This window comes from Rhamphochromis sp. 'chilingali', assembly GCF_963969265.1.
Source record: "Rhamphochromis sp. 'chilingali' genome assembly, chromosome: 4".
Lineage (NCBI taxonomy): Eukaryota > Metazoa > Chordata > Actinopteri > Cichliformes > Cichlidae > Rhamphochromis > Rhamphochromis sp. 'chilingali'.
Window position 1 is genome coordinate 23,967,870 of NC_137948.1, and position 25,198 is coordinate 23,993,067.

Sequence of the window (25,198 nt, forward strand, 5' to 3'; positions counted from 1 at the left end):
GTCACTTTCCAACTCAGCACTAATCAGAGCGCCTCAGACCATTTCAGAAATTAAACTAATACTCTGACACTGATGAGCGGTTAAACTAAACACAAGATCTTCATCCAAAATGCAGCACACAAACAAGGAGACTTCGTATTAAAGCAACCTTTCCTTATGCGTTTAGCTGGAGGGAAGACAGCTGCAGCACAGTACTGCAGAAATTGCTGACAGGTAGTAAAATGCAATCATGGAATCACGGGACAATGTTTTTCCAAGGACTGCTGCAGGTACTTCAACACCAACTGTTTTTGTTCCTCATGCAGAGCTTCAAGGAACAGATGAGGCACGTGCCCACATAGACCCCAGGTCAGAGGTCAGCAACCTTTAACACCGAAAAAGCCATTTGGACCCGGTTTCCACGCAAAAGAAAACAGTGGGAGCCGCAAATACTTTTTGACATCTAAAATGACAATAACACTGTATATATTGTTTTTTACCTTTATGCTGTGTGTGAACAACTAAGGTGTGTTGCTTATGAAATCCTTGAAGTGCTACAGAGAAAATTACATTTTATTTATGTAATTGACACATTTTGAACTCTTAATGAAATATAGCTAAAGGAAAGACACCCAGCTGAACTAAAATGATCCATGTAGCAAACAAAAAGTGTTGTGAGCCGCCACCCTTATATCGCCTTTGGGCTTTTGGAGCCTTGACCTGACTTTTAAAAAATAATTGGGAAAAAAAGCACTATGCTGCTAAAAAATGACAAATAGATATTTGCAAAATTCTGCCTAAATATGTATTTTACCTGGTTAATGTGTGTGGCGTGGCGTGGTCTGCAGCGCCGCTGCAGGGGAGGCGACGCACCTGAGCAGCACCTGCAATCACGCCTCGCCGCCTTTACGTCTGTGCTCTCTATGCTGTTGTGTTGGTATGTGTCGGGCTGTGAGCTGAAAAGCTACAGCCGGCTGTATGTGTACAGCAACCGTGTGTGAAAAGTGGTCAATAAAGAGATGCTAAAAAGCGTGTTCATGGAAACATCGTCGGGTCTGCCGTGATATGTTTACAATGGGACTTCTGCTCCTGAACCTCTGCGCACAGCGTCTGCAAATCGGGGCTGTACAAGTCACTTCAAGTCAAGTCAAGTCAAGTCAACTTTATTTGTCAATTCTGCCACATGTACAGGACATACACAGAATAGAAATTGCGTTACTCTCAAACCCTAGTGATTAGAAAAATGCAAATAAAATAATTAAAAAGTAAAAATTTAAATAAATACAATACAATTTTACGTATAACAAAAAAAAGCTATGCAATATACAATATACAATATTCAAGTAAGAAGGCATAGTGGTGCAAAATAGGCAAATAGTGCAAATGGGGATTTAGTAGTGTACGGTAAGAGATAGTGTAACAACAAAGTCTTATGAGGTCCAATGCTTAAGCAGTCCAATGCTCCACAAAGTGACTGGAGCAGGCCAGTGAGTGCGTCAGAGAGTGAGTGTGTGTGTGTGTGTGACAGAGTTCAGTGAGACCGTGGAGGAGAGAGGGGAGAGGGGGGCAGAATCGGGAGGGAGTTTAGCTTCCTGACAGCCTGATGGATGAAGCTGTCCTTCAGTCTGCTGGTCCTGGCCTGGAGACTCCGCAGTCTCCTCCCTGACGGCAGCAGCTTGAAGAAGCTTTGCATTGGGTGCGTGGGATCAGCCGCTATGCAAAGGGCTTTTTTAGTGAGACGGGTGCTGTAAATGTCCTGGAGGGAGGGGAGAGAGACACCAATGATCCTCTCTGCAGCTCTCACTATGCGTTGGAGGGTTCTGTGACAGGACGCATTGCAGGCTCCAAACCACACAGTGATGCAGCTCGACAGGATGCTCTCGATGGTGCCTCTGTAGAAAGTGTACATGATGGGGGCTGGAGCTCCTGCTCTTCTTAGTTTGCGGAGAAAGAAGAGACGCTGCTGTGATTTCTTGGCCAGTGCTGTGGTGTTGTACGTCCAGGAGAGATCCTCTGTGATGTGCACACCCAAGAACTTGGTGCTGCTCACTCTCTCCACAGACGCTCCGTCAATGGTCAGAGGAGCATGTTGGGTGTGCATTCTCCTGAAGTCCACAACAATCTCCTTCGTCTTCTCCACATTCAGAGAGAGATTGTTGTCAGCACACCACGTGGCCAGGCGTCTCACCTCACTTCTGTAGTCGGTCTCATCCCTGTTGCTAATGAGACCCACCACCGTTGTGTCGTCCGCAAACTTGATGAAGAGGTTGGAGCTGTGTGATGGAGTGCAGTCATGGGTCAGCAGAGTGAAGAGGAGGGGGCTCAGCACACATCCCTGCGGGGCCCCCGTGTTTAAAATGATGGTGCTGGATGTATTACTGCCGACCCGTACTGCTTGAGGTCTTCCGGTGAGGAAATCCAACAGCCAGTTGCACAGTGAGGTGTTGAGCCCCAGCTGGACCAGTTTTTGAGTGAGCTGTTGGGGGATTATAGTGTTGAATGCTGAACTGAAGTCTATGAACAGCATTCGAACATATGAATCTTTTTTGTCCAGGTGTGTGAGTGCTGAGTGGAGTGCAGTGGAGATGGCATCATCGGTTGAGCGGTTGGGCCGATACGCAAACTGGAAGGGGTCCAGGGAGGGGGGCAGGACAGTCTTGATGTGTTGCATGACTAGTCGTTCGAAGCACTTCATCAGGATGGGAGTAAGTGCAACAGGACGGTAGTCATTAAAGCAGGAGGGAGATGACTTTTTTGGAACCGGAATGATTGTGGTGGCTTTAAAACATGTGGGGACGACAGCCTGGATGAGTGATATGTTGAAGATGTCTGTGAAGACATCAGTGAGTTCCACTGCACAGTCTCTCAGTGCACGACCAGGAATGTTGTCAGGACCCGGAGCTTTACGCGCATTGATCCTGCTGAGGGATCTCCTCACGCTGTCCGGGGACAGAGTCATCACCTGGTCACCAGGAGGGGGTGGGGTCTTCTGTGCAGTGGTGCTGTTTCGGACTTCAAAGCGAGCAAAGAAAGTGTTCAGCTCGTTCAGCAGGGGGATAGTACTGTCACAAGTCTGTGGTGGGGGCTTGTAATCTGTGATGGTCTGAATGCCCCGCCACAGGCTCCGTGAGTCTCTGCTGTCTTTGAAGTGATGGGATATTTTCCTGGAGTACTGTCTCTTAGCCTCTCTGATGCCACGGGAAAGGTTGGCCCTAGCTGTCCTCAGGCTTGCCTCGTCTCCATCTCTGAAGGCAACATTCCGAGCTTTCAGCAGCCTGTAGACCTCTCCTGTCATCCATGGTTTTTGATTGGCCCGGACAGTTATGGTTTTCGTGACTGTTACATCCTCAATGCACTTGTTGATGTAGGCTGTAACAGTCACTTTCATCTTTACGCAGGACTGTAAGCTGTCATCTGTGAGGCGTGAGCGGTGTTTGTCTTTAACATAGTTCACGGTGGAGAATGGCTGGATCCAAAGATCCATAATTGGCCTACCTGGGGTTGAAAGTCTTGATAAATGCACGGCGTTTCGGCGGGTATATCGGTTTCCGCGAGTTTGACTCTTATTTTGAGCGATGAAAAAAATAATAGAATATAAATTTATTTTTATATTTATAGAACTACAAGGTAAAAAAGAACTAACATAAAAATAAAAAAAATAAAAATACACGTCAGCTAAATACTTCTAATTTATTTTCCCAAACCACGCGGAGCCGCACTGTAAGGACTAAAGAGCCGCATGCGGCTCCGGAGCCGCAGGTTGCCGACCCCTGCCCCAGGTAGTGCTCAGGCACCTGTGCTTTTAACTTCTTACTTGATAAGTCCCCTTTTTGCAGGTTACTTTTTTTCTATCATCTATTTCACAATTTCGTATGACATTAATGTCAAATTAGAAGCATATGAAGGCCAACAATTATATTTTTATAATTCTGCTAGATCACACAAGCCACATATCCTCTTTTGATTTTTGCTGTCAGCCATATGCCTGCATGCCATCAGAGCACCCTGAGGAACAGCATGATGTCTCTGACCTGCTATTACCCTGCGAAAGCAAGGTTATGATAGCGTTTGGCCAGCAAATATTCAGATGTCAGAAACACCTGCTCGGCATATCCATCTAGAGTCATTCATATCAACTTGCATGGAAGTGACGTTAATCTTACAGATTTGTCATCGTATTTATTGGTTATAGGTGCAGTCAAAAGAGGTCAAAGTTTGTGTGCGAGTCCGTGCGACATCAGTACCAGTATGTTGTGTGTGTGTGTGTCAGACCTGCTACAGAGGGAAAAAGTAGCGTGTATAATTATTTCTCAAATACTTTGCACATTTAGTTAGCTCCAAGAGTGTTTGCCTTAAATATTATTTTAATACATATCTAATCCTTAATTATGATGTGTAATATTTATTTAATATGTAGCACAACAGCAAGAAAGAACAGGTTAAGAAAACAGAAATAAAGATAACTACAGCAGGGCAGCAGCTCTCTTCTGTCCTGGATCAGACCATGCAGCAGTGAAGTCGATGAGGGAGATCAATAAATAAGTATGTAAGCAGGTAAAACCTGTGCTATTGTGTGCAGATTTGTTTTAATATACAAATTCTTATGTGACCTGTTTTTGGCTTTAGCACTTCCACACTCTTTAAAATGTTTTTTTTCCAAATTTTTGGATGGACTGCTGTTTTTCCTTAGCAGGATGTTTAAGGGCACTTAATTGCACTTTTGTATACACCAACCCATTCAGATGTGTTATAAAACTGGAATGTGTTAAACAGCAGAGAACCAGTATATTTCACTTACTGCTGTTTGTGGTTCAGCTCTGCCTCCTTGTTCACCAGGTCCTGCTTGAGATTGGCTAGCATCTCCACGGAGACGTCCACCTGCCGAGAAAGCTCCGAGGCCTTGTCCTCCAGGTCTTGTTTCTCCTGGCTCAGCCGTTCACTCTCCAGCTTGGCCCGCTCCAACTCTGAGCTCTTCCTCTCCAGCTCCGCCTGAAGACGGCCTACACGGGCCGCTATTTTCTGCTCCACCTACAGTCGAGGAGAAAATTTTACCCCCCTGTGTAAAATTTAAAGTGTTTTTTTTTCCAAGAATTTCTAAGCATACTAGTTTTCTTTAGAAAATCAGATCAGAGAACGAAATCATGAAAAAGCATGCCAAAAACAAAAGAAGTCCGTTTACACTGGAGAAAAAAACTTGTTGCAAGAGATGGATATACAAAGTTATCGCAGTGTACCAAAATGTCAATAATTGGAGTGAGAATTATCAAGAGTTACACAGTACAGAACAAGCATTGCAGAGGTAGAAAGTGAAAGAGTTTGAAGACTGGTTAAAAAAAAAAAATACAGTGTCTAAAGACCCCAGATCAACTTCCATAACACTAGTGAATGACTTAGCCAAGTCAGGAATTATAGTCTCAAAGAAGGCAATCACTAGAACCCTGCACAGGAATGGACTGTGAGGTTGCAGACCAAGAAAAACTTCACTTCTGCAGAAGAGACACTTTCAAGCCAGACAGAAATATACTAATTACATACTACTTATGCATATTGGAAGTGCATCCTCTGGTCAGAAGAAAAGAAACTAAAGCTCTTTGGCCGGGGAGATGCTGCTTATGTTTGGAGAAAGAAGGGAGAGGCGTGCAACCCGAAGAACACTGTCCCCTCAGTGAAGCACGGTGGTGGGAGTATAATGCTGTGGGGATGCTCAAGCTCATCAAGGTAAGAGGAATCATGAAGAAAGAAGGAAATGTGAAGAAGTAGACTATTAGAAAATTAGTGAAAAAGCAGCTAATGTCCAAGGACCACTTAAAAAATTCCAAGAAAGTCTGGCTCCTTGGAAGCAAAATATAGAGAAATGAGAGGTGAGTTGTTGCACAGGACTGTTTATGGACACAATTTCCTGATAAAGTTTATTCTGACTCTGTTAGCTTAGTGTATTTACCTCTTCAGACAGCTTCTCCAGCCTCTCATCCAGCTCCAGCCGTTCAAACGCCCGCGCCTTCAGCCTGGCCAGGCCTTCCTCATACGCTGCTTCGACTGCACTGGCTGCTACATTAGCTGCCACCGCTACAGCTGTGCTGGGGTTTCCATGGGGACCCGGATCTGTGGATGTCATGGCTTTTTTCATAAAAATCTCCCCCAGGGGAAACTCCACATTGGGAATATACCGGGCTGCAGTGTTGGAGTTGGCTGGGGTCAAACTCAGGTCGTCTGCACAAGGAAGCTCACGGCAAGGAAAGCGCCGCTCCTTTAAAGCTGAAGGCCGAAGTGGCTCAAAGGGGTCGTTGTTATTGGCGGGTGCGAGCAGAGCTCCCTCAGCCACTAGGGGCAGCAGAGCAGCAGCGTCACATACACTGTTGGATTTGGAGAGGACGTAAAGGGTCTCGTACGTGTGGTTGTACTCCAGGTGGGCACGCAACGACGACAGGCTTCGGAAGCGCTTGTGCTCCCCGCAGCGAGGACAGCGGTATGGCAGGTCCAAAGATGCCATTCCGTGCAGTAACTGCCGGAGGAGGGGGGGGCGCTCACGCAGCACAACGGTAGCGCCAGTCTGAGGGCACTGAGCTCGAGCACCTGACAGATCCTCTCATGGTGAGAACAGGGCAACTACTGGACATCAGCAGGAGAGAAGAGCCAGGTCAGTCACATGACCGCACTGGGTGGCAACATTCAGCTGGTCGTCTCATTTCATCTGCCATGGTTGCCTTTCCTAAGGTCCTAAAGAGAGGACGAAAATACAAGTTAAAGTTTGTTGGTTTCATACAAGTATAATTCTAACATATACTGAGATAAAGTCACTCAAAGGCAAAAATCAAGTCAACTAAATAGATGCCAAGAAGCAGAGCACAAAGCTAAAGCTAAACCACCTGCCAAAATATACAAGGGAAAAAAAACAACGTGCCTTTTCCAGCAACACTACACGGCTTTTCCCTGCGACAGGGCCACATAAAACTCCCATTTGACAAAAAAAAAAAACAACATTTTATTTACAATAGAGAAATGAACACAAATCAGTTGTTTAATCTGAGACATGAAAAATACTGGCTCATTTTGAATTTGATGATAGCAACACATCTCTAGGAAGACAGGGATGGGGTAACAAAAGTAGGTGACGCTAAAAAGAAACAGCTGGAGGAAAATTTTGCAAGTAATTAGGTTAACTGGCAACAGGTCAGTAACATGACAGAGCATCTTTTCTCAGCAGCAGAAGTGGGCTGAGATATAAAATACTATGTCTATATGAAGAAGAATTTTAATATCTCATCATCTACAGTACGTAATACAAACAACAGACTGAGAGAATCTGGAGAAATCTCTGTGCACAAAGCAGGCTTGAAAATCAAATATTGGATGTCTGTGATCTTTGGGCCCTCACGTGGCACTGCATTAACAATACGCATGATTCTGTCATGGAAATCATTGCATGGGATGAGCAAGACTTCCAGAAGCCACCATCTGTGAACACAGTTCACTGTGCCACTCACAAACGCAGGCAAAATCAAAGAAGAAGCTATGTGTGAACATGATTTATCTTCTGCGTTTAAAGCAGGCAAAGTGGAAACGTTTTCTGTGGTCAGACAATTCAAAACCTCAAATTCTTTTTTGGAAAACATGGATGCTATGTCCTCCAGACCAAAGAAGACAGAGATCATCTAGTTAACAGTGCTCAGTTCAAAAGCATCTCTGGAGATATGAGGAGCATCGGTGTTTATGAAATTGGCAGCCTAAACATCTGGAAAGGTGCCATCAGTGCTTTAAGGTATACACAGGTTTTACAGCAACATACACTCCCATCCAGACAACATCACTTTCAGGGAAGGCCTTGTATATTTTAGAGAGAAGATGTTAAACTACATACTGCATCTATTACAACAGCATGACTTTATAATAGAAGAACCCGGGTGCTGAAATGGCCTGCCTGCAGTCCAGATCTTTCACTGAAAGCAGAAAACATTTGGAGAATCTTAAAATTTAAAGAAAATACCACAAAGAAGACCCAGGACTGTTGAGCAGCTAGATTTTAATGTCCTAATGTGAATAAAATATGGGGTTATGAGATCTGCAAAACATTACATTCTGTTTTTATTTATATTTTACCCAACTTCTCTGGAATTGGGGTTGAAAATCCTGGTTATTGTTACATTTAGCTAATCTTTATTACAATATTAGAGAACAGTTTTCCTAATGTCCTCACCACAGGCCTCTCAATATTTACTACTCCAGCTGTCTGATCACTGAAGAAATCAAAGCCTGTCTCTCTCAGCTGGATTCATAATCCATGAGTTTAGCCGTCAAGAAACCTGAAACCTTTACTTCACCAAGGATTAAAAAGCAAGCTCTTGCACTTGTACTCGGGGAATGGTGGGGAAATGGAAATGGATCCATTAGTGAGAGTGCTTATTAGTGCCAAGGTCATTTTCCAGTCTTAGTCTAAGAGGTCAGACTGGATAAGGCTAAATCCTTTACAAAGGGATCTGGTAACCCACAGTAGTAAAGAAAAAAACCCTGATATCTGTTTTCAGAGTAACGGCCCTCATAGATAATGAAGACAAGAAGAGAACATGTAAATGCATAGCAAAACTTTTCCTTGGATGCATTTCTGGGTAAAAAAAAAAACAAACAAAAAAAACAAAACAAAAAACAAACACAGTTGCATTCAGAAACTGAAGTTAACTTAAGATATTCAAAATTATTTTTTGATTACTTTTTCCCATTTGCTATTCAGATGCAGAGCTGTGTGGGTCACTGCAAGAACAGTGAATTAGTTTTTTTTTTTATTCAATTACCCAGAACTTGAAGCCCCTGATGAAATAAAAATTCAGCACACCATCCTTTTCTGGTTTCCCTGAATCAGCTTCTCTAATTACTGTAAAGCTCAGTGTTCTGCTCAAGTCTTAGACACAAGTGCACTGACAAACAATACTGAGTTCTTCACTCTGAGCCTACACAGCTACTAAATAATATCTGTAGCAAGGTCTCATTTAGAGTCAAGTCCTGCTGTGATTCATTGTCTTAATAAGAAATTCAGTAAACTCATGTTCTTGGATGTATTTGTTTGCTACATTTTATTTTATAAAACTTGTTTAAAAAAAAACAGTGCTTAAGACTTCAGTCACATAGAGCCTAGCAACCACCAGTTGCTAGGAAAAAATTAATATTCCCTGAGCAGTTGGTGAGTAGCTGCTGAAGGTTGCCAACAGTCACTGCGGTTGCTAAAGTCAGGCCAGGGATCCCCTGGTAACCACCGGTTAACTTCCACTCTTTGATTTGCTGCTTTCTGTTGCTAGGTGAAACTCCTCACAAAGAGGTATGCAGTGTTGTACTAAAAACCTCCTCACGACTGCAGACTGCCACAATCACCCACAAATATGCACAGAAATCAGCAACTTGAAAAAGTGCGACAGAAAACCAGAAACAGACCGTTTGCAATCAAAGTCAAAGGTGCACCTTTTAAAACATGGGCGAGGGAACTCCAGGCCTCGAGGGCCAGTTTCCTGCAGGTTTTAGACGTATCCTTGATCCAACACAGCTGATTTAAATGGCTAAATTACCTCCTCAACATGTCTTGAAGTTCTCAAGAGACCTGGTAATGAACTAATTGATTCAGGTGTGTTGGCTCAGGGTGATATCTAAAGCCTGCAGGACACTGGCCCTTGAGGCCTGGAGTTGCCCACCCCTGTTTTAAAACATGTCAGTTTCACCAGTATGGCACACCCTTTACTTTGACAGCAATCACTTCTTATTTTGCTAAGTTTTACAATCGCTATATGGTTAGTCAGTGAGCATTTGCAGACAAGCTGGCGTCTTCCATGCAAATCACAGGCAAACACAACAACCTACGAGCAAGCAAAGCAATCAAAAGGTTTTTTTGATCCCTCTCTGTGATCAATTTACAACTGCCAGTAGCCACTCGTCAACCAGTCAGAAATACATTTTTTCCTAGCAACCAGAGATAACCAGGGTCTCTAGACCCCTGTGACTGAAGCCTAAGCCTGATGCTTCCTTACATATAAAAGAATTATTCCCAGCTTTTTCAATTTAAGACTGTTTAAAAGGATCTGTATCAGACTGCTGCATTCCATTTGCTGCTGCACTGAACGCCACTCCCCTCAGCCACACAAAGCCCACTGGAGACACGGCGGTAGGCGATGCCTTTTTCGGTCACACTTTCCAAATCATTACCAATCTGTAAATTTGCAGCCTAGAAATAAACCAGTCATAGTTCCAATCCCAATCATTACAGAGCATATCTTTATTAGGAGTTGTGCTCATCCAAAGGTGAACATTTCCAGGCAGACTGCGATTTATAAATATTATATTGTCTATTGTGTGTTGGTGTTTTTGGCTTTAGTGTGTACTCATGTGTGTACTTTTAGTAATGATCCTGAGGAATCTCCATAAATCACACCCAAGGGTATTTTTTAGGAAATGTTTCCGTATTGACAAGAAAATCAAACTAGCATCATTACATGTGGAATTTATTAATGGTATCAGTTTAAATACTGGGTAGTGTATTATCTGCATTTTCAACATAGCACAAGCTACTTTCTACTATAAGGCAGAGTAGTGTTTCAAAGCCATAGAAAGCTCATGCTTGAAGCAGGGATTGTTTTACCAGGTAGTTCCCACCAAACCAGCCTGTTCTCATTCCCAGGAGTCACGTACTTCCAGTCTGTCAAAGGCAGTGGGGTCTCACAGATTTGACAATGTGTCCTCTGGGACTGGTGCCATAACACAGTCGTTATGCATCAAGAGGCACATTTTAACCCAAACCACAATCTTTTCCTAAACCTTGCCAAGTAGTTTTTAGCTCCTAAATCTAACTAACAAGTGAGAGTAAAAACCAACACTGGCACTTGAACTGGAACCAACTCTCAGAGATCTCCTATCTCTCAGAAACTTCTACAACAGCTATTAATGAGTGAAGCAGCAGGCACTGGAAGCACAATCACAAATCCCAGATGCAGACCATTCTTCACAGTGGGCTCATACACTGGAAATCCCCAGAAGTCGCACAGACTGTTATTAGACGTCTGGTAAGGCTGGATCAGGGAGTGTACTGGCAACGCGTCCCCATTTATTAAAGGAGGAGGATTTCACAGACACAGTCACTGCACTGCAGTGAGCAGGCATTCCCATCTGCTTAAAATTACTCAGTGAGGTATTTAAACAGGCAGGAAAAGGAAGGAAGCGAAGCTGCTTTTAGCCACATGTCACATCCTGTCAGTGGAGCTCAGCTGAAACATTGAAAAGAAATGCATTTAATTTTCTTTATTGTGGAGTACTGAATAGCAGACATTAGAAATACAAAATAGAAACTATTGGGAAGATAATGTATGATTTACTTTACTTCATATGCACAGAAAGCATATTCAGGCCTCAATAAATGGACATCATTGAAGAAACACAGTCGCCTTATGACATCAAACAGAGTAAAGATATAAAAATGTATTTGTTTGCTTTAAAGTAGGTGGTAGCAGTTCAGATTTTAACTCATCAGCTCCACTTCAGTGACCATCAGTAACAACAAAAAGCCATCGGTCCCATCAGATCAGCTATCCCATCTGCCTCAAACATTTTGCAACCTTTAACTGCCAACTGAAAGGCTGTGTGGCCAAACACAGATCAGCTTTACAAGCTGTCCTTTAAAAGTAGAAGCACTAGAAATGTTAGGGAACGCTTTATGATAGCTTACGTTCTCGTAACTGCACTGATCACATCTGCAAAAACCTCAAAGCTACAATTGTATTTCAGTACTATTTTGGGATTCGAGCATATTCAGAATGGCTCCATAATAATGATCCCACAGAGAAGCCACGCAGAGAGTGCATTACTCAGCATCAAGCAGCACAGTAAGCTTGTGTACGGTATTTACAACAATCATATTTACAGTCATACTTTCACAAAATCTTTGGTTTTACCCTCACAAAGGGTAGAGAGACACAGACAGATCACACATCCTAAACAGCAATTAATTCCTAATAAAAGTTAATAATGTAGAAATTTTTTTTTAAAAACCTGCCGATATGTAAATGTGGTTAAATTCATCTTATTATTGTGCATTTAGACAGTTCATTAAACAGTTGAGTTAAAAGCAAAGGCTCCAAGCCTAAATGTACTTCCAGAAGGGTTAGTTTTCACAACTATATTACCGGCCGCTTCATTAGTTATTGATAGTTATGGTCACTGATAGCTCAGGCACAGTGCGGTGGCCTGCTGCTGTGTCCCATCTGCTTCAAGGTTTGACAGATTGTGCATTCAGAAATGCTACATACCTTGAGTAGAATGGCACTATACCAAGTCCAGTCCATTTACCATTTATATTATAAATATATATTTCGATTCAACAGTCACTTCAAGGCACTTTATACTGTAAGGCCTTGAGACTACAATAAACAGAGAGAAAACCCCAAAAGTCAGACAATGATCAATCACTTGGTGACAGTGGGAAGGAAAAACTCCTTTTTTTTTTTTTTACAGGAGAACTCTGGCAGAACTAAGCCAATTTTAATTTAGCGAGGCATCATTTCCACAAGCTTATGCAGCGTCACAACATTTGAGAGAGTCGCTCAATTTTTATAAATTAAATTCTTTGAGTTGGTGACTTTTCTTTTGGCCAGGCATTGTATTTACAGTTTACTTAGTCAAATATAATAAGTTCTAATTAGAACTCACAGTTATTCCATATTTACAGTACATAATAATGTACAAATATCAGTAAAAAAATCAATTCAAGTTACAACCAACACTGGTGCGATGGGACCACAAATATACCCTTTACTGGCAGTTTTGCATTTCTTTATTGAGTAATTCAAATGAAGAGATTTAATGAAAAGCTACTTTTTAAAGGGCTTTTTGCTGGGAAACAGTAACAATCTCATTGTTAAACCCACAGAAGCTTTCAGACAGTCAAACAAGACGCAAAATAAGTCCAGTCAACAATCTATAAACCTATGACCTATTTGAGTGTAAGAGGGAGGACTTCATTTTGTGGTCCTGTACAACAAGGTCAAAGACTGAAAGTTATGGTATTAGGCATAAATAACTCTTTATTCATTGCTGTTTGCATTGGGGTGGTAATCTGAAGTCAGGGTTTGTTTAAAAGTGAAACGTGGTCTACCCTCCCACGGGGATTCTGCACATCAAGCAAGATGTCAAAGGTGAAAAGAGTCCAATTCAAAGAGAAGATAGAGATAGATATAAAGATATAGAAAAGTAATAATAAAGAATAAGAAATCTATCAGGACACACAGAGGTGTGAGGGTGAGTGAGAACAGGGCAGATAGAGGGAGTGAAAGTGTTTCTCAGCAGAAGAGGCGATAACAGGTTTTAATACTGAACTAATCTGCAGACTAGAGAGAAAAGCAACCGGGAGGTGTCAATTTTGAGCTTTGTCAATCATTTCTTATGTTCCTGTAATGCTTAACCAGCCGGTATATTCAAGTTCTTTGATCAAAACGGGATATTTTGAATATTATTTTGTTATCCATGAATTTTCAAATTCATATTTTACACGAAAAGAAAAAAATATTAAAGCAGAACATCATTTTTTTGATAAAAATGTCAAATTAAATTTATTTAATTAAATTCCTGAATACAAAATAAAATGCATTAGTGGCTGAATGTTATCCTTGATTCATTTCTGACCACTGTGCTCAAATTTGGATATAAAACCATGAATTCAACTGTTATTTTCCTAATAAATAAAACAATTATTTTTAGTTTTAAACACATTTTCAGTATAAATTTTTATGTGACATAAAAATGTCATATCGTGATATTATTGCTATAGCAACACCAGGTGTTTACATCCTATAGTGCACACAAGCTCGGGCATGTCTGAGAGAGCTGCAAGAGCCACGTGTCAGCCTTGTGTGACAATTTAGTATCTAAGAATAGAGCTGCTTTAACAACCTCCAACAAGACAAAGTACTTATATATGCAAGAAAACTTGCTGTTAAAGGTGGAAACAACAAACCTGTTTCACCACTTGAGGCAAAGAATACATCATCAAGTATAACCAGGCTAAAAAGGAGAAGATAACATCTCAGGTATCATTATTGCAGGTTTTCTTGAAATATCGAGATATAATTTTGAGGCTATGTTGTCCATACTTATTCCAATGTGTTTTCATATTATCCTTTACTTGAATGATCTTCTTTTAACTATCTATCATGCTTTAAGTGGGTTCCATGTGGCTAATTAACATATCATTACATAAGCAAATTTTTATAATGATGATGATTATGATAAGCGATAATTATTGTAACCACTTATTTTTATGTTTAGGGAAGAGCAACCTGGATTATTTTCTGTAGCTACAATTTCAATGTTCACATCCTTGTAGTTACGCAATTCAGGGCTGTGGTTGGACTGGATGTGATCCCAGTTGTCATGGGACGAGAGGTGGGCATACTCTGGGCCCATCTTTTGAAAGGCTAACACAGAGGGATTTGTTTAAACCAACAGCCAATTGGAACCACTAATTACCCTAACACACTAGTTGCTGGACTGCGTGAGGAAGCCGGAGGGAACCCACGCAGGCTAGCTGATGGATTCAAACCCAGGATTTTCTTGCTGTGAGATGACAGTGGTACCAAATGCACAACCATACAGCCAAACAGTTGCTGTGAGCACTAAGAGACATGTAAGTACTTCTTTGAAATGACAGATCTTTAAGGACACAACAACTTGAAGGATTAGTCTTTGCTAATTAATATAAAACAGATGAAGTGAGCCTGAAAGGTAAAGCTAACAAAAGAAGTTGCTAAATAATGAAATATAAACTAGCAATGAATTAGCCTTCTACAAGATAACCAGGTTGACCTAAGTAGTGTTAGGTGAACTCTAACTTTTTGGAGCTACACCCAAATTTCTCTGCAGCATTTCCCCCTTGCTCAAAATGTATTTTTTGGTGGCGAGTGTAATCACTACAATTTACCAGGGTTCCCTAAATGCCTCACATGCAGGCAATCGGTAGCTGTCGTGTCAAATGTCTAGAACCTCAATGCTGCTGAAAAGATAAAGAGCAGACATGCATGCATTTGTTTAGAGAGATAACAAATGTTAATGCTATTTTTCAAAATCTAACAGTAATTGAACAGGAGGAGATAATTGCTGAAAATAGTCAAGATTGGCTCAACCATCTCTGCCACTGACGAGACCTGAGAAACAAAGAAACTGATTGGCATCAGCTGCTGCATTCAGGCCTCACAATAATTGCCTTATTCACATCAGCAAATCGTTTCTAAGCAGGTGTACACACTTCTCACTCTGCTCTATCCAAAGCCACAACATCCTGTTTATGTGCTATATTTTTGTTATTGTTGATCAAGCTCAGGTTTAAACACCCGTTTATGTGTTTATTACTGAGGATACTATTAATGCTCATTATGGTCCTTGTAAGTGATTTTAAGAGTCTCTGACTGAACTGTGTTTAGCGTAGCTGGAGTTTCAAACTCCTGCTTGAGGACAATGAACACCGCTGCAGCGACTGCAACAGAAAGCTCAATCTCTGCACCGTGTGCATAAATCATGAGCTGGCCCTCAGGCTGCATTAATGATATGCCTATTAAAGGTTCAGCTCTAAAGGATAAACGCCAAATGATGGTCTGAATTCATTTATAAATAATAAAAGCGACCAGTCACAAGCGAAATACCCCCTCAGTCTCGCAGTCTTTGTTTCACAGGCTGTCACTGGGGTTCTATCACGCAGTCACTTCAGATTTATTTCTGCGTGCTCGTGCTCGCCGACAAAGATTTGTTTTGCTCGGAGGTGTGAGGAGGAGAATGACTCAAGGTGTATCACAGCCTTCATGCCAGTCCTCTGCAAAGCATCGCTTGGAGATGCTGTAGCGCTGAGCTCAAACTTGTGCAAGCCTCTCGGAGAGGTGCGACACGATCATCCTCCTCGACCCACGCTTTAACAATGGAGCCGTTATCCCTGCTGGTATTTCTCCTTTGGAAAATGTGCTCCTCCAACTACAGTTAATACCATGATAAAAACGCAGAGCAAAATAAACAAAGTGCGACAAAATGTTTCACATCACCCCGCCCCAGTGCTCTGCGTGGCTTCCAGTTGTATCAAGAATAATTAAAGGGGACACAGATGAGGATCCTTCAGAGTTTTGACACATTACAGTACACTATAGGCTCCTTTATAAACTTAATGAGAGGTTTAGTGAAAGCTCCTAAAGCCTTTTGGGTTACATGACTACATCAAAGTATGTTAGCCCTGAGTAAGCCATGGCACTCCCCTGACAGGACAACCTCATAGCCGTGGGCCTATTACCTGACAACAAAGGACAAGCCTAATCGCTTATGTCGAAAAAGACTTGGTACACTTCAGTTATTACACAATGGGCCACTCGTCTGAAGCATTTCATCTCATGTCACAGTATTACTCAGAATCCCTTTCGGCTATATATACACATACATACATACATACATATATATATATATATATATATATATATATATATATATATATATATATATATATATATATACACACATACATATATACACACACATATACACACACTCCTCTAAAGATCTGTGCAAACTTAGAAAACTGATCAGTTTTTAAGCAATAATGCCAAAAAGGCTCTGTCAGCATCTCCTCAAATGTAAATATTCAAAACATTCCTGATTTTCAATTACCAAAAAACTAAAAACAAATAACCACTTAACTATAAAACGCTGTAGTTCACACAAAACCAAATAATTTTTATGTGATTTTGTGAATAAATATTTCTGTATTTCTGATGACTGGTAAAGAAACTACGCATCAGATTGCATTAATAAAGGAAAGTCATTTATAGTAGTACTCCTGTGATGGAATAATACCACTTTGCTTGAAGTTCCTTGTGCGTTTACTACAGTGCACACAAAAAAAGTGGTAAGGAAATGTAATAAAGCTTAACAGATGTGTTCAGTATTAAGATTTTGACACATCAGTCCTTTTTACAACTGAAGGATTGGATGTATTAATCAGAACTTTTCTTCTGGCATTTGGGCAGTTGCCCACTTTACTCTGATGAGCATCGAGCTCGGGACAGGACAAGGCTGCGACAGCCTCTCGCCGATCTGAGCTTATGGACAGACTCATCCTCTGGCTCGCCGCTGTCTGCTATTGATCCAGACAGCTGTTCACTGAAGCAATTACATTCAAGTATACATGTACATACAAGCATGCCAAGAGGATGTTGTTAGGCACCCTAACGCCACAAGTCCATGCTCATTATGTGGGCAAATCTGTGCACTGTACAAATTCAATACTGACAATGTAGGCGCATTTGTATTCTGCTTGTTCGTTTCCCCGGAAAATAGAGGGTTTTTACAATAATGTGGGTATGCTAATGAGGGAATATACAAAAACGAATTTTTTCTGCAAATTTCTTAACAGTTAATAAGATCAATTTATACGTCATACGCTTTTTTTCAGCAATTAGTTCATTTAAACAGCTGCCTATGCAGATAACACATCTGTCACCTCCACTCAGGGATGTTAGATTCCTGCTTTCTCTCCACTGCGCATCTTCTCTAAAGACTACAGCAAGCTTCTTACTGTATGTTTGCACATTAAGCCCCTCCATGCCTGCCTAAACAATAATGGGGATGAAGCTCCTATAGAGGACGTGAGGAGGAAATGATGCAGAAAATGGCCTCTGTGATTTGTGGCTGCATTTTGACTGTCTCTGAAGTCCTCTTATACTCATTAATCCTGGGCTTGTGGTGGCATAACATGCAAGTTGCAGGTGAAGAAGTGAGGGTTAAATATTTAAATAGTGTTCATAACATTTTTAGATATCACTTTTTGATGTTTTAAGTTTAAAAACCTTAAAACAATAAATGAAGATAAGTAAATATGGCACAAGAATCATTTCTACATTAGGGTCAATACAGTCGTTGATAGTCACAAGCCATCAGAAATGCTTAAATGCTCTGGGACAGAGCCATGAGTCTGATATTCGATCTGTACTTGATGGCCAGACAAGTACTTTGTCCAGCAATGCAACTTCAACTCCAGTGTTTACAACACTCTCAGTGCTGTCTGTAGCATGCGTAGCAGGATATATGGTCCTGTGAAAAACTGCTTCAATAGGAATTAATCAAATGCACTTGTATGACCACCTCTATGAAAGTAGATGTTTTGGCAGTTTGCTGGTCTGGAGCATACAGGTGTGTGTGTGTTAACAAAAGGCCAATCTTCCCAGGAATGGAAATCCCAGGAAATTCACCCAAAGGTCAGACCATGAGTGCTCAGAGAAACTGCAAGAAACCCAAGAGCTACATCTTAGACTCTAACAGGAATCAGAATGTCAAATGTTAAAGTTCATGATAGCACAATTAGAGAAAGACTGAACAAATATGGCTTGTTTGGTAGCTTACCAGGGGAAAGCCTATTCTCTCTAAGTGTCTTGCAGCACTGCTTAGGCGGTGCATTTAACAAAAACAGAGCATATCAGCACTGCTGGCACCATGTTGGACGGGTGATGATTTGGTCTTGCTTTGCAACCATAGGACCTGGACACTTTGCAGTCATTGAGTCGACCATGAACTCCTCTGTATACCAAAGTATTCTTGAGTCAAATGTAAGGCTATCTGCCCAACAGCTAAAGTTTGGCCCAATCTGGGTCACGCAACCGGACAATGATCCCAAGCACAGCAGCACATCTACGACAGACTGGCTGAAAAAGAAAAGAATTTAAATGTTGCAATGACCCGGTTAATGTCCAGACCTCAAGACAATTGAAAAGCCCTGGCAAGATCTTAAAAGAGTCGAACTGAAGCAACACTGTAAGGAAGAGCAGGCCAAAAATCCCCCACAATGATGTGAAAGACTGATAATGTCATACAGAAAACAGTTGGCAGGCTGTACATCTGCAGAAATAAATAAAAATAACTAAATAATCTACGTTAAATTCTAGAAATAAAGTACATAACAAAACACAGCCAGGAGAACATAATGAGCTCCAGCACCAAAAAAAAAGCTGATGGCTGCTACTCCAAAAAACTAGCAGAAATGCCAAAATCTTACTTTGTTTATGTCTTTAGCACCAAAACACCTATTTAACTAAATTTGTTCTTTCTCATTATTAAAACATCTCAGTTTGACTAAAGCAGATGTCACCAAGACAGCCCCAGCAAACACTTGTTTATTTCCCTTACAAGAAGCTACTTCATTCAGCTTTACGTCACATTTTTCAGTTTGTTGCTCATAGTGACTCTGTCCCACCAGTGGGACCCCACCCCTCAGTTTGAGAACTGCATACTGAAAGGATGCAGATTAAAATCTTTGGGAAAACAGCAAAGACGGTGGCAGAAGTGTAACTTCTGTAGTAGTTCGGGGACCTTTTTAAAAACTTTGATGAAACTTGGGGCAAAGTCAATGAACATTTTTAAGCAGGTTTTACCTGGACATGTACACTTTTAATGTCCAAATAATCAATGAGATTTAAGTTAAGATAATTTAAGTTTAGATAATCCTTCAAAAAAATATTTTCCAGAGGAGTGCCTGGAGGTGTCACCATGGCAAGACCTGCATCAAAGGATCCTACCAGATAGATAGCAGTACAGACAGTAAGTATTGTGCATCTGTATAAATACTTGCCTCACATGTGATCAGTCAGGAAACCATCTGTTTGCACTGACATTTGCATGACGAATGGAAACTGATAACCGGCTATGCTATAAACTGACATACTGTCTGCACAAGCATGTTGTATATAACTGCATTGCAGATAAAGGACACAGCTCTTCCTTAAATATAATGAGCACTCACAGGCCCTGACAGCTCTGTTTGCAAAAGAGTTCAATCTACTTCCACCCTGTACAAACTCAGCTCTAATCTTGCAGCCATCCCTCTTTTTTCAGCATGACTGCCCCAACTTTTGTCACATCAGATTTCTACAAACACAGCAGCAACATAAAGGCTAAGGCCCACTGACTCTGAGATTTCTCCAGCTCTGTAGTCATATGACAGTTTCCCAAACTCTAGCAGCATGCTGCCTTAAGAGCTGAGGGTACATCAGGGGAGTTTGAGGAGTCCTTCGGGTATATTATTATTATTAGACCATGCATATAGAGTCATGACTTCCTTTGACACTTTCCTCTTGAATCCAAGTGTGCTCAGAGGAACAGCACAAATCTGTGCAGTGAACACTGTATAGGCTATAAGGGGGGGAAACATGCAGATTTATGCTCAAGCTGTGTGAGCACATTCAATAAGCAAACACATGCAACTTATAACAGACAGCATCCTAATATTTCTACATACAACCTGTCCAGTTCCTACAGGCCAAGGCCGGCCAAAGTCTCAGAGCGATCCCTGAAAAGCTGCATGTAGCTGTCGCCTGACAGCCGCCAGCGACGTGACAGCAACCACTGGATCATCCGGCGCTGACGATCTTTGATCCTCACATTTTGCACCGCACATAGATCAACCATAAGCAGCCGATCAAGTGGGTGTGGACGAGCGGCACCACCAAATGTTATCTCACAGCCACGAACGCCTCTGCAAGCGCGCACACATATACACACAAGCCTAGGCCCGGAGTCCAGCTTAATTCACACCGATGCTCGTGACAGCAGCCGTGCACAACGGGGAGGGGACAACCTGGCGTGTACCCGATTTTCTCCTGTGTTTTCACGGCAGCACTGGCTCCTTGCTGGACCCGGACTCCCGACGTTGCATAAAATTCGTTGCACGGGAAGAGCGGAGCGGCAGCAGTGAAGCGACAAAGCATGCACACACACACACGCTGACACAAACGTGATCGGAAGACAGAGGGATGTTGGAAAAAGCAAAAGAAACGTGCGGTCTCACTCACCTCCTAATCTTCTCCCCATTTTTCTCCCCCTCCTGCTCCAATCAAGGGACCGCTCCAGCCTTCAGTGACGTCACGCAGCCCGTCTCTGCAGCAGAGAGCAGCAGCAGGCCTGCAGAGGACGAGCAGGGAGGAGAGGAAGAGGGAGGAGAGAAGGAGAAAGAGAGAGGGGGGAGAGGAGCAGATGCAAAAATGTGAATCATTAAGAAAAAAAAAGCCCTTCTGTCCTCAGGATAGAGAGAAGATATTGTACCAACTCAGGCTGTGGAGGTGGAAATTGATTAGACATCATATTCATCCAGCTCAGCAGCTCACCATCACAAACTGAAAAGACAGTTTTGTCCTACCAGCTGCCTGTTTGCCTATTAATTAACATCAAGTAAACATGGGTGAGGTAACATCTCTGTCATCCAGGCAGCATGTTCACGTGTCTTTGGTCAGAAGAAGACGGAAAGGGTCTTTTAATTCAACATATGCTGAGATATATTTCTCCCATACTGGTTTCTCTTCATTGGCTTCCTGTGAAATCCAGAATCAGATTTAAAATTATTCTCCTCACATACGAGGTCTTGAATAATCAGGCTCCCTCTTATGTTAAAGACCTCATAGTACCGCATCACCCCAGTGGAGCACTTCGCTTACTTGTAGTTCCTAGGATACTTAAAAGTAAAATGGGAGACATTTTACAGGTTTTCAGAAACCAGCTCCTAGTTTGGATTCAGATGATAGACACCCTCTCTACTTTTAAGACTAGGCTTAAAACATTTATTTCTGATCAAGCATACTGGTAGGGCTGGATCAGGTGACCCTAAATCCTCCTTAATCAGGCTGGAATAGGTCTAGTCTGCTAGAGGCTTCCCATGATGCATTGAGGTTCTTCACTCACCTTTTTCACTCTGTGTGTTTATACACCACTCAGCATTTAATAATTAGTTATTATCCATCTTTGGCTCTTTTCTACAGCACGTCTGCCTCTCTCCCTTCAACCCCAACTGTACTTGGCAGATCACCGCTCCTCTCTGAGTCTGGTTCTATAAGAAGTTTGAAGGTAGTTTTTCCTTCCCACTGTCGCCAAGTCCTTTCTGATAGGGTTGACTAATGATAAATCTAACAGTATTTTGTTTGTTGCCAATCATTAGTCAGTCCACATAACAATTAATTATCAGCTGTTTTGATAACTGCTTCTCAATTCAGTTCAACTCAATACATTTATATAGCGCTTCTTATATTGCTCTATGAGCAAGAATTTGGCGACAGTGGGAAGGAAAAACACCCTTTTAACTGAAAAAACCTCCAACATTTGAAGAGGGAGCCATCTGCCGTGACTGGTTGTTTTATTGTTTTGTTCTCTTTTTTTACACAATTCTGCATCACCCAGATGTCAACACAGGTCCCAAAAAGTGCCAGTAAATTAATAACAGCTAATTTCTTTGAGTTTTTATAGAATAAAAGTATACGTGTTTAAGTTCACCTGCGATATAAAAAATTGAAGATGCTTGGTTTCAAAGATCATCTATACAGTTTTAGAGCAAAACACATCATTTGTAACAGTTTCAGACAAGATGTGTATCTCCACCTGATAAATGTATCAGTGGCAATGTGTTTAAAGTTAGGAATTAGGATTCATGCAAGCTAGAGACAGAATCTGTGAGAAATACAATTTATCAATTCAATTAGGATAATGTGAATTCAAATAATATGACTAATGGATAATTTTGGTACATTTTCTTTGAGAGATTTAGAGACGGAACACAAGGATTTTGGATGGGCTACAGCCCGGTGATACTGGAATAACTGGAACAATGGTTAAAAAAGTCACACAAGTAAAATGGTAAATGGTAAATGGCCTGTATTTATATAGGCCATTTACCAAGTATTAAGTATTTCTTAGACATGCTTTATAGATGTAACGACTAAGGGCAGCTAGTTCAAAGATTTAGGGACTGTTCATGTTTAAGTGAATGCATTAAATTTACAGTGTAGTAACAGTTATTGCAGCTATGATGTGTTTGTCCTCCATTGTTGTTAATTTATGATGGGATAGCTGGTGTGTTTATGGCTCAAGGTGGTGTTGAGTTTGGTTAGTGACTGGCCAGCACGAGCCCCACACCGCCATGGTAATCAGTCACTTCTGGCTATTGTTCCCATTTAGCATATTAATGCTAATAAAACTGTGTTACTGGGACAGAGTAGTGTATAGATCACAGGAATAACAACTGGAGACTGAGATCTTTGTATCATGATTATTTCATCCATTTGGATTTGCCACCATTTCTCTGCAGCTGTCTTCCCAACCATCTCAAGGATTTCACAAAAACTCAAAAAGATTGTGTCACAAACAGTCTGTCTCAGGATCTGAGGGACTTGCTTAATGCAGTTCACCATTCACTGGCTTTTGTTTTAGCTTTGATCATAACTTTTATGATAAAGATTCGATTTATTTTCTTTAAAATTATGTCAAGGTTTTCACAAAACACTCTGCTTCTTGTTAGGTTTTTGTTTTTATTTATTTTTTTTATCTTTTTGGCTGTGCTGTTTTAATCTTGCTGAGATACATGTTGGGCTGCATGTGGACAGCAGCACGCAGAACTAAACTTGGCAGATTTCACTTTCTTTTGTGCTCATTTCTCCAACTCTGATGGTTTCTTGCTGTTCACTACAGGCAGTCATGGTAAACAAATCACATTTTTTATGGGTGGTTCTTTGATAACACAGAGTTAAAGAATGTTCTGGACCTTTGAGTGCAGCGTGTTTGTGTGTGTGTTATAATGGGGGTCATAACTCTTCTGCTAATCATACAGTAGGCTTCTTTGTGGTGACAGAAAAGAGAAAAAAAATAATACACAAGCAAAAATCAGATTCCAGGGATTTATTCAGCAGCTGATGTTTGTCCCATGCTTCACAGCCTGTGGCTATATTCTGTACTAATGGTTTAGAAGTAGCAGTCTGCAAACATGAATTTGTCTTTGTCATCCACACGTTATAGCTTTTCTTTTACTTTGCATGCGTTGCTTATATACATTTGATACAAAGACACAAGCATCCATCTTGATTTTGACTGGTTCTCCTACAGAACAGGACTCACTCAGTAACATTAACAACCAGAAGTGCTAAAACTGTCTTTGTGGACACTCACTGGCCAGTGTATTAGGGACATTTTGGTGTGTTTTGCTGCTGGAAGCAACCATCTGAAGTTAGGTACACAGGATGGGCACGCTCAGCAACAATACTCAGGTAGGCTGTGGCATTTAAGAAAATATCCCCCACACCACTACACCACCACCAGCCAGAACTGCTCATACAAGGCAGGATGGATCCATGTTTTTATGTTGTTTACATGAATTCTGACCCTACCATCTGAATTTTGCAGCAGAAGCTGAGACTCATCAGACCACGTAATGTATTTCCAGTCTTTTTATTTCCCGGTTTAAGTGAAACTCTGTTAATTGTTATGATCTTTTGCATATCTTGGTTGTAATGAGTGGTTGTTTGAGTTAATTTTGCCTTACCATCAGCTGGAAGCAGGTCTGTCCATTCTTCTCTGACCTCTGACATCAACGAAGCATTTTCTCACTGGATATTGTTGCTTTTCTCTCATTTTCTTTTCCTCTGTTAACCCTCGAGGCGAAAAATGGCAGTAGACCAGCAGTTTCTGAAAAAAATCAGACCAGACCATCTGGCCAACAGTCACGCCATGTTCAAATTCACTTAAATCACCTTTCTTCTTTCAACACGTGCCTATACGCCTGAATGCACGGAGTTGGCTAATTAAATATTTGGGTTAACGAAGAGTTGACCAGTTATATGTAATAAAATGGCCGGTGAAAGAGAATAGTACTTTCCACAGAAATGGAGGTATCATTACACAGATTTAAATCAGTGTAAAGCAAACAATGATGTTTTCATCCAGTCGGTGCTACAATAATAAAAGATGTTGTGTTTTAAAGGCTGTGAAATACTAAATCTCACGCTGTTGTAACTCTGTGTTCCTGATATTAAACACATAATCACACAATGATGCAAATTGATCCACTTGAATGATATCATTCAGTGTTTGCATGAATATGTGTTATTCGAGGCACATGCAAACACACTCTTTCTGATAATAGCTGACTAAAAGGGTGCATTTAATTAAAGGAGGTCATTAAAACCTCAGCATCAACTCAATCAATATCCTTTTGGTGTGGAAGAGGCTGAATGCCTCTTTATGTGGGGAAATTTTCAGCTTTCACAAGCTGAGCTCCAGCTTGTGAAAGCTGAAGCTCAGCTCTGCAGCTTGCAGACCTCAGAGTGAATGCACTGCCTGGTGTTTTGATTTGATTTCACTGTAGCTTAAAATGAACACAGCCACAACCAGAGGTGCTCTTATGTGTTTGCGCCTGTACACT

The 25,198-nt window shown here is 41.3% G+C and overlaps 1 protein-coding gene across 1 annotated transcript in view; it reads right to left on the reverse strand.

Annotated features, from left to right (window-relative positions):
- fbxo41 (F-box protein 41) overlaps window positions 1-24,434 on the reverse strand; it is a 73,583-nt gene extending 49,149 nt beyond the window's left edge. The window contains exons 1-4 of the mRNA XM_080880503.1: window positions 24,320-24,434; window positions 20,814-20,922; window positions 5,921-6,696; window positions 4,778-5,007 (exon numbers count right to left, since the gene is read on the reverse strand). Coding sequence (XP_080736629.1) covers window positions 4,778-5,007; window positions 5,921-6,469 — 779 coding nt within the window. The 5' untranslated portion in view covers window positions 6,470-6,696; window positions 20,814-20,922; window positions 24,320-24,434. The remainder of the gene's footprint in view (window positions 1-4,777; window positions 5,008-5,920; window positions 6,697-20,813; window positions 20,923-24,319) is intronic.
- Window positions 24,435-25,198: the final 764 nt, after the last annotated feature.